At 40.5% G+C, this 17,310-nt stretch overlaps 1 protein-coding gene across 1 annotated transcript; it reads right to left on the minus strand.

Moving 5' to 3' along the window:
- Positions 1-13,387: 13,387 nt before the first annotated feature.
- LOC132223904 (general transcription factor IIH subunit 2-like) lies at positions 13,388-14,603 on the minus strand. Its single transcript, XM_059678929.1, has 2 exons — positions 13,553-14,603; positions 13,388-13,512 (listed from the first exon to the last, which is right to left on the minus strand). The coding sequence occupies exons 1-2, from the start codon at positions 14,535-14,537 to the stop codon at positions 13,388-13,390; spliced, it is 1,110 nt and encodes a 369-aa protein (XP_059534912.1). The 5' UTR covers positions 14,538-14,603.
- Between the last annotated feature and the right edge of the window lie 2,707 nt (positions 14,604-17,310).

The following is a 17,310-nucleotide window of genomic DNA, read 5'->3' on the forward strand; positions in this document are numbered from 1 at the left end:
TTTTAGCGGTTTCTCTAAGTATTACATTATACATACATAGCTTATTACTAAGTACTGGTGTCAGCATTTTACCAGTGTGAATGAAGTATAGAAACCTTACCTCCTTTTAGGTCCCTTCATCCTCTCTTATTTATAATATAATTGTTAATATGTCCTCTAGATGTTTTGAGAGCCATCTGATAATGTTATGATTTTTGCTTTCAACTATCAAACAATTTAGACAACAAAAAGAAAAAGGACAGCCGGATGGTGTGGCTTAGTGATTGAGCATTGACCTATGAACCTAGAGGTCATTCTTGGTCAGGGCACATGTCCAGATTGCAGCATTGATCCCCAGTAGGGGGCATGAAGGAGGCAGCTGGTCAATGATTCTCATCATTGATGTTTCTCTCTCTCCTCTTCCTTCCTGTCTGAAATAAAAATATATTTTTTAAAAAATAAAAAGGACATGTGATGGTTAATTTTATGAATCAAAAAGGTTGCCTTTGGACTGAAACTGTAATATTGGCTGTACTTTAGTCATGAGCTTGCCAAGATTTGGATTGGAATTTATCTGGTCTTTGTTTTATGGCCTTTGGGCTTGGACTGAAATTACATTATCAGCAGTACTCTGTCTCCAACTAGCTGGCTGCAGATCTTGGGGCCTCTCAGACTCTATAATCATGTGAGCCAAATTCTTATTTTTTTTAATCTATGACTATGTGTATGTATATGTGTATGTATATGTGTATGTATATGTATATGTATATGTATATGATGTATATGTATATGTATATGTGAAGAATAGAAGAATATAATATGATAACATAAATGTCATATATATATGATTGCACGTATAAAATAAAATGTCTAGAATTTTTTTCAAAATGTATTGGCAATGCAGGAAAAGATGATGGCATAAAGGTGACAAGTTTGTCAGGTATTGGTAATTGCTGAAGCTCAAGCTAATTGTCCAACTGAAGGTAAATTTAAAATTTGTGAGAATGTTTAAGGTAGGCTAGGCTAAGCCATAATGTTTGGTAACTTGTTGTGTTATGTGCATTTTGACTTTAATATTTTCAAGTTAAAATGGGTTTACTACATATACATGTATGTAATATGTATATCCTATCTAATAAAAGAGAAACATGGTAATTAGCCCTACCACCGCTACCCTTCCCATTGGTTAATCAGCGAGATATGCAAATTAATCACGAGCCAAGATGGCAGTTAAGCACCAATAAAGATAGCGGTTAATTTGCATACGTAGGCACAATGATGGGAGGTGAAAAGGGAAGGATGAAAGAAGCCACCTGCCGGTGGGTGTCGGAACCCAGGTGGCAGCCAAGAGCGGGAGAAGGGGGCCACCATTGTGATCAGAGAAGCCGGGTCTGCCTCTTCCCTGCCCCCCGGGCTTCTCAGATCATGGATCACCAGTGATCGGAGAACACCCAGAGGCGGGGCCAGAGGCCAGGCTGCACCCCTGCCTGGGGACGTGGTCCGGGGCACACAGCCAGGCCCCAGAAGGAGACCCATGGGCGGGAACGTGATTGGGTGCCTGGGCGGCAGGGCAGCCAGGTCCCAGAAGGAGACCCAGGGGTCAGGGCTGTGTCGCCGCCACCGGGGCACGTGATCCGGTCTCAGGGGCGAGGCAGCCAGGCCCCAGAAGGAGACCCATAGGCCTGGGAACGGGATCCAGTGCCAGGGCAGTGGCGCATCCCCAGCCCCAGAAGGAGACCCATGGGCAGGGGAACGCGATCTGGTGCCTGGGCGGCGGCGCAGCCAGGGACCAGGGCTGTGTCGCCGCCAGGGAAGTGATCCGGTCTCGGGGGCGACGCAGCCAGGCCCCAGAAGGAGACCCAGGGGCCGGGGCTGTGTCGCCCCCGGGGCTCGCAATCTGGTGCCCGAGTAGTGGTGCATCCCCAGCCCCAAAAGGAGACCCAGGGGCAGGGGCTGTGTCACTGCCTGGGCACACGATCCGGTCTCGGGGGAGGCGCAGCCAGGTCCCAGAAGGAGACCCAGGGGCCAGGGAACGCGATCCGGTGCCTGGGCGGTGGCGCAGCCAGGAACCAGGGCTGTGTTGCTGCTGGGGCACACGATCCGGTCCCAGAAGGAGACCCAGGGGCACACAATCCGTCACGGTGGCGGTGCAGCCAGGCCCCAGAAGGAGACCTAGGGGCCTCCCAAGTGGAGAGTCTCCGTGGTCAGACTGCGCGGTGTCGGGACAGGAATAAAGATGGAGGTGACTCAGATGCCTGGCCAGCGGCCTTAGACCAGCAAGCAGGGCCTTTCAGCAGGGACTCGGGGTGGGGGTGGGGCGAGGAAAGCGAGCGGGAAATAGAGAACTACAACTCCCAGGAGGCTTAGCGGCTGGGGCCTGTGTGCCTGGCCATGAAATCAGATCGGTGAGTCATTTTGCACTTTAAGAGGCTTGCAAGGTTGGAAGTTCTGCTGGGAGCCAGGGAGAAATGGAGCTGGAGCAGAGAGAGGGGTACATGGCACTGTGGGCTTTGAGGAGTTCTCAGCACCTTCCTGCTTGGAGCTGGCGCTGCCTCCGCTGTTTGGTGGTCACATCCTGGAGAGTGAGCTTGAGACTGAAGTGGAGCTCATGTTTGGGGGTCTGGGCAGCTCCAGCCTCCAGGAGCGAGACGAAGAGGAGGAGGCAGCCCAAGGCCAGTGGCCGCGGTGCCAAGGGGAACTCAATCGCAGGAAGTACCAGGTGCTGGGTCGGTGCTGCAAAGAGATCGAGCGGGTCCTGAACAGGCTCCATCAGATATAGAGGATAACACGGAGACTCCAGCAGGAGCAGAGGTTCCTCATGAAGGTGCTGGACTCCTACAGCGATGACTACCGGGCCAGACAGTTCACCATCTTACTGGAGGACGAGGGCAGCCAGGGCACAGACGCCCCACCCCAGGCAACACTGAGAACGAGCCTCTGGAGAAAGAGGGGCTGTCCCCGCCCAGGAGGACACTAGCGCCTGCAGAAGCCAGCAGCCCGGCCCCTGGAAGAGGCGGCAAGTGCCACAGGAAGGGTGCCGGGCTGGAGTCCCACTGACTCTGGATCTGGCCCTAATGCAGATAAAGGTGGAGGAAGACTTTGGCTTCAAAGTGGTCAAGGCTCTGGACTCAAGTTGGGTTTCTTGGGAGCCAGACAAGCTGCTGCCCTACCCCACCCTAGCCAGCTCCCCCTTTGACTGACCCCCCAATAAATGGACCCCATGCTCTCCTCGGCAAAAAAAAAAAAAAAAGCTTATAGAGGAATGCTTATAGGATCAAATAGTATAAATATAGATGTAACAGTACAATAAAAAAGAGAACCTGGCTACGATGATCACCTGAACGCTGCCACTGTGTCATTCCTTCTTCACCAACTCCATCCACACCTTTGGGAACCTCTGGACCTGCTGGGGCTGGACCCCAACATTCCTCTTCTTATAAGGACTTCAGTGAGATGGGCTAAGAGTCACACTGGAACTGCCTCAATTTAATGTAATCCCCTCTTTAAAGATCTTATCTCCACATACAGATACATTCTGAGATTTGGGGGATTAGGATTTTAACATACATTTTGTTGATTACCCAAATCAGCCCTTAACAACCAGCATGTTTCAGAAAGTAGATTCCTACAGGGTTATCTACCAAACATTCTGAAGTATTTTTAAAAGAGCTAAGCCCCTCACCCACCACACGGGCCCCTCCCGGCGAAGAGCGAAGGCCTGGGTTCCCGGCGCCAGAGGAAAACTGGTGCCAGCAGCGAGGGGAAGGGGCCCCCAAGGGGTCCCAGATTGTGAGAGGGCACAGGTCGGGCTGAGGGACCCACCCGAGTGCACAAATTTTTGTGCACCGGGCCTCTAGTACTATATAATAAAAGGCTAATATGCAAATAGACCGAAAGGCAGAACAACTGAACAACCGGTCGTTATGACGTGCACTGACCACCAGGGGGCACACGTGGAACATGGTGGGCGTCAGCAGTAGGTGGCAGAGCACAAAATATGGTGGGCATCGGCTATGGCGGGATGGTGGAGCAGGTGAGCAGGGGCCCCAGACCAAGGAGGGGCATCTGTTGCCATCTAAGGGTGAGCCTCTGGTGGTTACTGAAAATTCTTTGCTCCTGTGCGCCGCAGTCCCACCTGGAGTTTGCACCTGCTGCAAGTGCTGGCCCCACTCGCACCTACTGCCAGCGCCCAGCAGCAATCCTGATCACTTGGCGCCATCAGCGGGTGTGAGCCGCAACTGCCAGCCCTGATTGCCCCTGAGGGCTTCTCTACCTCCCTCTGCTCCTGAGGGGCGATTGGAGCAGCAGCTGCTGCTAGCAGCCGCTGATGGTGCTGGCCCCACTCGCACCCGCTGATGGAGCCGGCCCCAATCGCTTTGCGCCATCAGCGGATGCGAGTAGGGCAGGGCAGTCAGCGTGTGGGAGCAGTGATGGGAGCGAAGCTGCCAATAGACAGGGGACCGGGGGTCATGGTAGCAGGGGCCGGGTGGGGGCACAGAGGATGGGCTGAGACCCACCCCTGTGCCCACAGCAGCCTTGCAGCCCACAGTTCCTTTCAAGGTGCACAAATTCATGCACTGGGCCCCTAGTATATGTATATATATAAAATCTCCATTCGTTCATACATGAATCTTCTTTATCCATTCATCCATAGAGGGACACTTACATTTTTTAAATTTTTTCCATATCTTGGCTATTGAAAATAATTATGCAATGAACATGGATATACATGTATCTTTTTGAATTGGTGTTTTTGTTTTTTGGAGGGGATAAATACCCAGAAGTGGAATTGCTGGATCATACTGTATTTCTATTTTTAACTTTTTTGAGGAATCTCCATACTGTTTTCACAGTGGCTGCACCAAATTACATTCCTGCCAACAGTGAACAAGGGTTCCCTTTTCTCCACATCCTTTCAAACACTTGTCATTCTTGTGTTTTTTATAATATTCATACTAACAGTTGTGAGGTTGTATCTCACTGTGGGTTTGATTTGCATTTTCTTGATGAATAGTAAGGTTGAGCATAGTTTCATGTACCTGTTGACCATCTGTATGTCTGCTAAACTTCTTTATGCCTAGTATAAGTTTGCTCACAGTTTAAGTACTACTGCATTCTCAAATGGTTAATGTGACTGAAGATTAGAAAGAAATCCTGCAATAGGTTCATGATTTGGGCATAAACAGAAACCTGTTTTTATGGTCATTCCCTTTATAATGTGCATATGAGCCCTTGCAAAGGTTAGAGTACATGATGTTAAAACATTCTCTATAGTGCTAGTAAGGCCAAATTTATAGTCTGGTGTTCCTAATGGTTATAATTTAAAAGTTAGGTACATTCTTTATTTGAAGGCACATGTAACATGAGTATAAAGTATCGCTTAGCTTGCAGTACATTCTATTGTGAATTTGGGATTCTGGCAGAATGTTGGAGGCACTGTTATGTGATTGGTGTGTTTATTTGAGTAGGTAAATTTACGAAGGATTTCTTGTGTCATTATAGTACCTGAAATCAATGTATATTACCACCTGTATATAGATGAAGGGAAGTCAATTTTTCCTTTGTCTCAGATATAAATTGGTCATATAATCTGATTAACTAATGAGCCATTGGCAGTCTACTCATTGGGTGCTTTGGAGCTTTGTGATTGTCTTATTAGGATAAAGGAGCAAGAAGGAATCACACAGCACAGTATGTCAGTATTGTATAAGAAACAACTACAGGTCACTTCCTTCAGTTGGGCTATGAACAAGGAATCCCCTCCAGACAGGGCAGTGAATGTGGAAAGCCTAAATGAATGGGTTACCTGTTATAGCTAGTAAAATTCAGCCTTTTTATTAAAGACCACAAAATATGCAAATGAGCCTAGCCAGACATATGTAAATAAAGAAATATGTGTTCAAGGCTATATATAAATATATGAACATAAATATTGGCCCTTAAGTTTGATACGTGGAATTTTATGCAAATAAGGAAATATTTAATGATACTCTTTCAAAAAGAGCCAAAGTGAAGCCAAGCATCCGTAAATTCAGAAAATATTTGCCATTTAAAGCAATTATATACTAGATTTAGACATGACAGACGTATCTTACACTCATTTACAACCTTAATGTTGTCTACATGATGAGAGAGTCTATTTTATAAAGGGAAAATGAAACAACAAGTAATAAAAGTATTAACTAACTAATTATAAACTACAGGAAACTGGTGACGACATTCTCATTGAATAAGCAGTTAGGAGACAGAAAAAAGCTAGGTAGACAGGGAAGGGGACCATAGGGAGAGAGGAATTAACCCCGGAAGCCAACTAGGTTACTAAGACACCCCAACTGGGCAGGGAAGAAAGGTCATGTGTGAGAGACATGAGCTTTAAAATGTATGAATGTTACTAAGACAAGCAGCTTGCAGATAACCAATCACAAGGCAGTGAGGTATATAACCAATCCCAAGGATGTTGCTAAGACAAAATTCCTTGAAATGACCAATTAGGAACAAACATACATACAAAAAAGCCTGAGCTTCCTTTTCTCTCTCCCCTGCCACAGTACACAATGGATACCTGAGGTTCCTGTGCAGGGGAGCACATTCCTGGTTGCCCATGTGGCTTATGGCCATGTGGGACTCTACACATGGACTACTAGACTTTAATTAGCTTGGATGTTGAACTACTCTTGACTGTAACTTGAAAAGGAAGTTCTGGACACTGGGTTGCCCCTGGAACCCCAGTTACACCTTTTCCAGGACTGGCTTCTCCCAATAAACTTAAGTTCTGCTAATTGTTTTTGTCCACGACTTAATTTTTTGTTTTTGCGAGAGAACAAACTCGGACTCAAACATCCCCCATTTTGGTTTCAGTTGTTAGATATTTATAGAAATTGTGTGATAGCTATATGCCTTAGAAAATAAGTGTCATTGCCAAAGTGATTATTTCTCATCTTTTACATGCATGTAAAGGAAGCAATTAGTTCCAAGTAAATGATCAGAGTATTAAACACCTTTACAAATATTATGTCACACTGTACATATATATGACCTCATTTTTTTTCTGTGTAATTTTGAATGGGCCATGAAGATTGAGAAATTGATCAGGCTTTAGAACCACATCTTCCTGGATTTGAATTCATGGCCCAACACCTTTCAGTTGTGTAACCTGGGGCAAGTTAGCTAACATTACAAAGCTTCAATTGCCTCATCAATAAAACTGGAAAAAAATAATATCTCACAGGATTGTTCTTTTGGTAGTTTTAATTTTCTAAGCCTAAGGCTGTTGAAAGCAATGAGCTATTGTATTTAAAGTACTTCTGTTATCATATTTGGAGATTTCTTTCAATTAACAAAGAACATGAATGGCTTGTGATCTTTATAAGGGCATGATGAGTGGCCATCACCACTCTATCTCTAGGGGCTAGCACAGTGCATGACACATAATAGATACCCATTAAGTGTTTTTGGAATAATAAATAAAAAAACTATTATTACATTATCCTTTTAAACTAGAATTCAGCACTTTAGAACAATTGTGGAATATTCAGATTACTAAAGAGAATGCATCTTAGAATGCTTTTCAACATAGGAGTTTTAACACCCTCAGGTGACTGGAACAAACTTCCTAGTAGAAGTTTGGTTGAGCCACTGTAGCAAGTCAATGGACTAAGTTCTAAATAGCAACAGCCTTTATTAAATTGGCAAATTTCTAAATACCATAAAATCTTGAAAATCCCTAAGCCTTATAGATAGTTTTAATTTTAATTCATTTATTAAGTACAGCATCAATGGGTTGGCTAATCACCAAGGAGAGAGATATGAATAAGATAAGCTCTTTGATCTGAACAAGCTCACAATCTAATTTAGATAGCAAGATAAGGCAACTAGTGATTACTGTATTCTCTTATGAGTGCTTTGAGAGGTATGAATTTGCTACCAGGGTAGCAGGAGGCAAGAGGTACAATCTTGCACGAGGGCCAAGTATGATATTATGGGATGTGGTAAGATGGTAGAATATTGCCAGAAATGCATCTCAGAGGTATTAAAACTTGGAGCTGAGTAAGAAGAATATATAGCTAAGATTTAGTTACTTAAAAGAAGGCATTACAGGCAGACAAAACAATATTATTAAATGCCCTTAATTAAAAAATAATGCCATACTTTGGGAGCACCAAGATATTTGTATATCTGGAGGTTAAGTTTTTGGTATCTAGAGAAGGATACAAATTAGGCTTACCATTCACAGCTCAGAAATTTGGATTTTATTTATCAAAGTACAGTGAATGTAATTCTATCCTTTTCCTAATAACTCAGGGCCACCAATGTACATATCATTACCAAACTGAACACAATGGAATGCTATTTTAAGGCCTGGACTACTGTCATTTGTAGCACCAGTATACTTTTAATGAAAAGTCCTAAATTGTTGAAATTTTATAATTTTGATCTATGGATACAATAATTTTCATGTTTATATCCTTGCTGTTAGCTATTCTCAGCTTGTAGTAGGCCAAATTTTTCATCCTCTCTCCTATTTTCTAAATTACATTTTCCATTGTGTTGTAAGCTAATAAATTAAATAATTCAATTTTGTAAAATTCTATATGAATTAAGATTAAATTCCATGTAAAGATTTGCTAACATAGCTCCTCTTGTTTATGGCAGACAGTTCCAATTGATCACAGCATCTCTTTCCATATATTCAATTTAGGGCCTTGAGATTTCTTTTTAATGCAAACCTGTATAGAAATCCTAATATATTTAATTACTTGAAGTTGGCTAGAGGAGTGGACATTTTTTATGACTGATCTCAGCTCTCTCTTTTGAGTATATTTTGTGAGTCTTAGTGCAGAAACTATTTGGTTTCACAGAAGTGTTTTTGCTCAATTTCTATTTCTCAGCTGTTCTCACCAAGGTGAGGGTATCAGAGAGTGGAGGCGTTCCTGCCCCAAGTACTTGAATTCAAACAATGTACATGTTAATGTGTTTTAAATTATTAGATTCTTAAGTAGATTAAATATTCTAATTAAAGTCTGGCTTACTCAGCAAATCCTGGACAACCACAAGAACTTATAAGGGGTTCTGCAGTTTGGTCTGGGAAAAACTGGTCTCAGAGTCACAGAATTATAGACTACTAGAGGCCCAATGCACAAAGATTCATGCAAGAATGGGCCTTCCTTCCCCTGGCTGCTGGCACCACCTTCGCTCCGGCCGGAGCCGCCTTTCTGCATTTCCATACTGCCCAGAGGCCTGGAGCAGCTGGGGCCATGCAAAACGCCTGCATCATCACCATGTTGATGACACAAGCATCCCGCCCCGCCCCTGGCTGCTTGGTGCCTGCATATGCAAATTAACCTGCCATCTTTTGGGGGTTAATTTGCATACTCACTCCTGATTGGCTGGTGGGCATAGCAAAGGTACCCCAAATTTGCATTTTCTCTTTTATTAGTGTAGATTAGAAAATCAAAGACCCATAAAAATTACCCAATCCACTCCATTAATTTTATGGGTGAGAAAACCAATGACTAGAGAAGCTAAGTGATTTCCAAGGTCACACTGTGAAGGCAAGCCTAGAGCTCAAAACGTTGGATTTTATATAATCCTCCATTATGATGGCTAATTTTGTGTCAACTTGACTGAGCTACAGGGTGCCCATATTAAACATTATTTCTGAGTGTACCTCTGAATAAGGTTAATATTTTAATTTTTGGATTCAGTAAAGTAGATTGCCATACCCAACATAATCCATTGAGGGCCTGAATAAAACAAAATGTAGAAGGAAGAAGTATTTGTTCCCTGCCTGCCTGCCTGCTTGAGCTGGAATATTGTTTTTTTCCTGCCCTTGGATTGAAATTTACACTATCAGCTCCTCTGGTTTTCAGGTCATCAGACTTGGATGGGAACTACACTGCCAACTTTCTTGGATCTCCATCTTACAAATGGCAGACTGTGGGACTTCTCAGCTACCATAATTGCATGAGCTAATTCCTGATAATAAATATCCATATTTATAAAATCTTCTATCGTTTGTACTTCTGAATCCTCACCAATATATCTCTATACTCTTTCAGAAGTGAAAAAGTAAGCTTCAGTTGAAGCGAAATTATCCTCAAGCTGGTTTCAGACCACTAGACTCTGAGTTAATGAGGTTTAATAGTTTAGAAGCATAGAAAATGTGAATATGTTATCTTAATTTGGACAAATATCACTCTCTGAAGTCATAGATATTCCAAACTTGAACTCCTGACATTTTCTCATTCTGATTTGTCTCTCCATGGCAGCTGGAGGAGATATTGAAGGCATCCTGAGTTTAATAAGCCAATTGGATCCCTGCATGGTTAGCTTAGTCAACTGTCTGAAGCTCCAACTGTATCCTTCAGCATTGCAGTGGCACAATCTTCATTTAACCATGTCTCAGGCCCAAAATATTTAATAAAAGTATAATTTTATTGATAGATTCATAGGCATAGGTGATTTTTCAATTCTAATACATCCCAGATTAGTCAGAAAATACCTTCCTGATATTTTACAGGAAGCATGTTGTTTACTGTCTCTCTAGGTGCCAAGAAAAATATCTTAAAGGAATAGCTTGCTCCATTAAAAACTTTGCTTTGTTTCATGATTGCCTTTTTGAGGTCATATTGTTACAGGATTCCAAAGTAGGAGATAGGAAAGTTAAAACAAGGCCAAACAGCATGAGCAATTTGCAGCCAACTTGTAACTAAAAAACCATTATTTTCCCCAGCCAATGACACAGAGCAAATGGTTAAAAAACCTCTTTAATGAGAGAATGAAGGAAGGGAGGGGTAAAGGGGAAAGAAAAAAAAAAAGGGCTTGGGAATCTTTCGGAGGATGAGGCCCAGAAATCAGGATTTTAAAAAGATTCCCAGGTGATTCTAATGTGCAGCCAAGGTTGAGAACCACTGCGAGAAGCCAGCAGATTCAAGGCTTGGCAAGTAAAGTTGCCAGGTGCTTCTCATGAACTCTTGGAAGGCCACAGCAAAGTAAAAAAACAAAAACAAAAAAGGACCTTCTGTACCAAAATTGTCAGCAGAGGAATTTTGAGATCTATAGACTGGCTCTTCAGATTAGCTGAGAGCCCATCTATGCTTCATAAGACAGATTTGTAGATTTATTTGCTTGCTTTGCTTTTCCAGTAAAAGTGCATGCTTTAATTACCTTAATAAATTGGCTTTTCACAACATAATCAAGGTCTCTTGTATAAATTCATTTATATGAGAAGACAAGGATCAAGGTTGGGGACAGCCCTCTCCACTGACTCAGGGGACTGTCTGGGAACACGTCTCTGGCGTCGGTGCGAGGTGCTTATACAATATTAGAAGGCCTGATCAGCATAATTGTTAATAAAATATTCTAGATGTATGTATACAATAGATTGGTATTATATTTACATGTATAATGCCAATTAGTGATAAGAATCTTTTGGGGGGGATTATCCAATAACTGCAGGTGTTAGGGAGGCTTGCCTGTGAACAAAATATACATTTTGTAAGTTATCTGAAATTATCATTTAAAATACATAAAAATGACTGTCTCTCCCACATATGTCCTGAACTGATAAAATGTAAGTTTTGACTCTATATCAATTAAAATGGGACAGTCATTTTAATAGAGCCTTGTGTCCTGATTGTAGTGATGTGTGCCTGATGAACTCCAGTTGGTAAAGCATTGCTCTCTAAGGCTGGAAAATAGATGATCCAAGAGCTGTGAGTTCTGGATATACCCTCACCTTGTTCTCCACCTACTGTGCCAACATTTGAGTATTGTGTGTTTAACTAAAATTCTCCACATCTTCTTTGGGAATCTGTAACTTAGGGGTGGTGAGTACTGGAAGAAAATAGTGTATTTGCTTAAGAGTCTCTTCAAAATGTAGTACATAGGAAACTTACTCTTCATAAATTTCCTCTGCACTTAACTCTAATTAGCTTCATTTGAGTTGGAATTGGCAGCTGTTTACTGATATGCAGTAGAAATGTACACAGCTTAAAAAGGATTTAGAAAGGAATCAAATGACATGGGGAAGCTTGGGGGCCATAAAGTAAAGTGAAATTTGAACATACATCCTAGGTGGCATTTCCTAATATGGAAAGAAAATATTGTTTAGAGAAGACCAGTATGGTAACATGACATCTTTTATGAAATAAGCCTTTTAGATTAATCATATCCTATGCATTCTACCTAAGCAAAAACCTTAAGACTTGAGCCTGCTTAAAAGAGAATATTTCGGAATTGTTCTTAGGTAAAACCTACTGACAGCATTAAGGCCAAGGGTACACAAAACAGAAATACAAAAGTATAGCAATGAATGTTCACCTAGCCCTTCCTCTCCTGGCTCCATGATTCTGAGCTACGTGGATCTTATGAAAATAACATGATATAATAAAGGAAAAATTGTTATGGGACCATAGCTTTATTGTCTGAACCAGTTTAGAGCAGAATAGTTGCTGGTCTTGCCAATGTTGATATCTACAATGGTCTTTAGACGCTTCAGGTATGGATAAGGGAAGGAAATTGATAGCATTTGAACAGTGTTAGGGAGAGACTATGGAGACATGAATAAGAGAAAGAGAAGTTTCTGTGCCTCTCAGATAATGGGTGAAAAAAGTTTTGGCCTGGGGAAAAACTCCTATCTGATGTGATTATACCTTCATTTGTTCTCAGTCAAAGCTATGCTGTCCTGGAAAGGGAGTTTTCTTACCTTGTCTTACCTAAATTAAAACACACATACACACACACACACAGAGTTTTTTATTTCCTTGACTGCCCAGGGTAGTTTTGTCTGTTTTTAAAAGGCCCCTTGTTAAAATTATTTGTAATTATATTCTGTCTTCTGAGGTGTCAGCAACTGTACCCAATTTCCTGTCACCTGCTAATTTAACTAACAATTCTGTAATGCAGTTTATCACACAAAAAGAGAAACTTGATCTTCTTGGAATTAAGGCACTAATTAAATGTTCCTGAAGATATTTCTGATTTAGATTTCCAAAAGTAATACTCAGTTTAAAAACCACTCACCACTTGATGGAAGGAGACTTGACTTGGAGTGGTGAACACACAATACAATATTCAGATGGTATCTTATAGAACTGTACACCTAAAACATATATAATTTTATTAACCAATGTTACTCCAATAAATTCAATAATAAATAAAAAACATTCACCACTAAGTAAATATGGATTGAATTTTTTGGATTGTTTTAAACTTGAAATTATTATTAATGAAGCTGTCAATCTTCTCTCTATATATTTATGGTAAAGTCCAACTACTTTTACCCTACTCTGCTTACTTTCTTTTTTTTTTTTCCTTTTGAACTGCTTTTCATGTTTTAATTGGAGCTTCTTCTAAAGAATCATTTTATTTACAGTTGTAAGTTTCTTTTTAACACATATAATGTGTACTATATGCTGGAATCAAATACCTGAAGGAGTTGGAATAGTATGAATACAGCCAGGACAACAGTGGAGAGAGTCATGAACAAAAACATCACAGTCCATACAGAAAACATTTTGGCACACAGTGCAATGATAGACATGTTGGTCTTTCAATTCCCCTTGACATCCATAACAAAATCTTTTGCCATTATCTTCTTCTAGGGGAACTTCTTGAAAAGCATCCAAAGGAAATAAATGATGGTAAGACCGTGCCAAATGGGGAGCAGACACCAAAGTAAGACCACAGATTTTACATTCAACAGGAAGCTCACAATACTTTGCCCGACATTGTGGGCAGAAATAGCCTCCTAATGTAAGTCCTGGCTCAGTAGTGCTATCCAAATGCGCCATGCTGAAAGAGGGCTTTGCATCTTGATCAGACAGAGAAGCAATGGTATGCTGAGGAAATCCCATACGAATCAGTGAGCACTCAGAACTTGAGCTAGCAGGAGGAGGACTAACATGATGTGTTAGCAATTCTTTGTAATGGCTTTCATCTAAAATAACATGGTATGTGCCACCAGTTTCACGAGCAAGTACAGTGCAAACCCGAACTTCTGCAGACAATCCAATAACAGACACTCTAATTTTAGCTGTCTTTAGGGTCTTGATTAGATCATAGATATTAGATGGATCACAAGTTGTGAGGCTGCTAAAGATGATTAGGACTTCCCTACTTGTATGCCCAGGCATGTGTTTTAGAGTTTGCATAGCCATGTTTAAGGAGTTATAAAGAGATGGCTCCCCATGGCAGGTCATATCTACAGCTTTCTTCAAAGTTGTTATGTGTTTTCTAGGGTTTCCTGAGAGTTCTGTCAGTTTTTCAGCTCTTTTACTCTTTGTCACAATAATTCCAATCTTTAAAGTACATGTCAGTCTATTCGGCTTTAAATCTTGGTCTTCCATTGTTCTTGACCCATCTACTACCACATAAAGATGGCGCATCATTCCAAGTCGAACTTGTCCATGGTGCTCAAATACTCTTTTTCTCTTTGCTTTGAAGAGAATGTCTTCTATTGTAGCTTTCAGTGATCCTGACTCATCTTCTTTAAGAATCTCCCATGTTCTTTCATAGCCTCCTTCCCATCGCTTAGTTCTTTCAGGTTCTTCATCCATTTTTTCTTAAAAGTATTATATTATTCAATATCCGGTCCGGCCCGATGCCGCTCTGCCCGGAAGCCGCTCTGCTGCTTACTTTCTAATTAGCAAGTAACCTTCAAATAGGCATGTATTTAAATAAATGTGATTATGGTTATAAATAATCATATTTTTTTTCTTAATTATTATATAACAGGATCTAGTAACTTTTTTGACCAGTATGAAAATCTATATTTGCTCTAGAAAACATTGTCAAATATGTTGCTGGTTTAAATAAGTTCTACTGAATTCTGCTCTCTTGTCCCCAATGTCTTGTCATATATTTAACAACATTAGTAATGTGCTAAAACATGGTATCTCACTCTTGTTTCAGCCAGCATTTCTTTGATTACCATAAAAGTTAAACCATTTTTAAAAATATTTTCTGATAACTACCATCCTTCAGCAATTATTGACATGTTGCAGTTTTATCTTCTTTTCCACCCCTCTCATTAGCAGCCCCCATTGCTTAACACCACTGTTGAATATTTAGGGATTCTGTTGTGCCACTTTTCTTTAAGGAGCACCCAACTATATGTTATAATTAGTAAAAATGTTTCCTTGTAAGTTAGAATTGTCACTTTAAAAAAATAAACTGAGATTCCAGTTTGGGAACCAGGTTTGTGATTGGGGCTTACATGAATATGTTCATTGGGGCTTAATCACAATAGCTTACTAAAACAAAATAAGATTTTTAATTAAAAATCTGAGGACAAAACTCTGGAGTAGTGGTAGCTATGCAGTTCACCCTACGCAATTATATTTTGCTAATCTTGAATCCCTGCATTCCATACGCTCTATATGCTCAACACTGCTAAACACTGAGAGTGTTCTAGGAGTACAGATATTCTGCTTCATCAAGTTTATACTCTGAGTTGAAGCAGTTTGAATCATACTGTAATTAAATCCTAAATTATGCAATAAATAAATTATGTAGCAACTTATAGAAGGGAAAAAAACTCCACATGGACTTTAAAAATTATCAAATCTAAGGGCTCATTTTATGTTTAGAAAAATTGAGGCTTAAAACTGTTAAGAAAGTTGGCCATGGTCACATAACTCAGCCTCACAACTGGAACTAGAATCCAGAACTTCTGAATCATTCCAGGCTCTTTTCCACTAGAGGAAACTCCCAATTTTGGCCAAGTTAGTTCTTGGACAATATTTCTGAAGGTCTCAAGAGAAACCTTAAGCCAGATGCTCATTTATTAAAGATTTAAGTAGTATTTTGGTTTTGCATTCCTGAAAACACATTGAATTCTATGAAATACTAAAAGTGATCATAAAAATAAATGAAAAGTAAATAAGGTAACTATATTAATTTGCAAATTATTAAATACATAAAATCAGTTAAGATGAAAAGCTGCATATAAATGTTATTTTATGGAAATGTTCTGCATAGCAGGATTAACATAGGATTCTTACATATGAGTCTAAAAAATTGGAACAAAATATGTTTTCACTTTTGTCTGGTGAATATCTCTGAAACAATTCATGATTGTTCCAAGAATCTGTGAACTAAATTAAAAATTAGTGTTTTCTGCCTTAAAACATTTTTTGAAAATGTGTACGAATGCATATTTCTGAAGATGTTTTAAAGGAATGTATTTGGAGAGAAGCAGTTTTCAAGGAAATGTCTTCTTACCTGATCTGCTCTCTAATTTAAAGTTAGATCAATCACTTCAGCTCTAGATAGGCTTGTCAATGATGGCAATTGATACAGGCTTTGTGCTCCAGTGTTGGTATCAACACAATTATTGGGCAGTCTAGCAGCAATTTTTGCCACAAATGAAGGATCACAATGCAGGATATTTTAAATCAGGGATTTTCTATATATTTTATTGGATGTGAGGGTTGAAGAAGAAGAAGAAATAAAAATCAGGACTAAAGACATGGAATTACTCTGTGTGGGGCAGAAATGGAGAAATAGGAAAGAAAATTCTATTGCTGTTGCTGATACAAATAAGCATGCATGTCTGTATTGAGGTCTGTGGGGGCAATAGAGATGCTTTCCTTTTTTTAAACAAATATTTATTGTTGAAAGTATTACATGTGTCCCCTCCCCCGCCACCATTAACCTCTTCTTTCCTTGAATAAAGCTTTGGTGCCATTTGGTTTATATCATGTCCAGGCCTTTATGTTGACAGTCCACCTCGAGTCCATACACATCACTCCTCCCTTCCTATCAGACCTCACTCCACAGTGGCCAAATCTATAGCTTCCTCTGCCATTTGGAATGCACTGACTTCGAGCCGTTGTCTCAGTGATACTTTCCATTTGTTTTGTTTCTTGAGACCAAGCCAAAGCAAAGCTGGCTGAAATACAGCCAAAACTGCCAGATGTTGCTTGATGTTCCTTTGTGCTCTCTAGGGAAAGCAGTATTTTCCAGTGAAACTTCCAATTATTTTTTATGAAAACTATTCCTGAAAAGTTGACTGAAAGAAAGAGAAGTGTAAAGCCAAAAAAACATTTGGAGAAATGAGATTCTAGTAGACAGTGTTTCTGTGTTTCAGACACACCTATGTTGACAGGACCAAATTGAGGAGCAGATAGTGGGCAGGGGTAAAATAAGGAGTGTGTAGTTTTAGTGTTATTGTATTTTTTCCCCTCTCAAATCCTACTCCTATGCCAACATTCTGTACTGTGAATATCCAATTGAACATTATCTTCCCATTTGGAGCATACCTATTCCAGAGTTTGCTTGAATTGCATAGAGTGTGTTATACTCTTTCACTCCACCTGTCTTATTCCC

The sequence above is a fragment of the Myotis daubentonii genome, chromosome X (genome assembly GCF_963259705.1).
Source record: "Myotis daubentonii chromosome X, mMyoDau2.1, whole genome shotgun sequence".
Classification (NCBI taxonomy): domain Eukaryota; kingdom Metazoa; phylum Chordata; class Mammalia; order Chiroptera; family Vespertilionidae; genus Myotis; species Myotis daubentonii.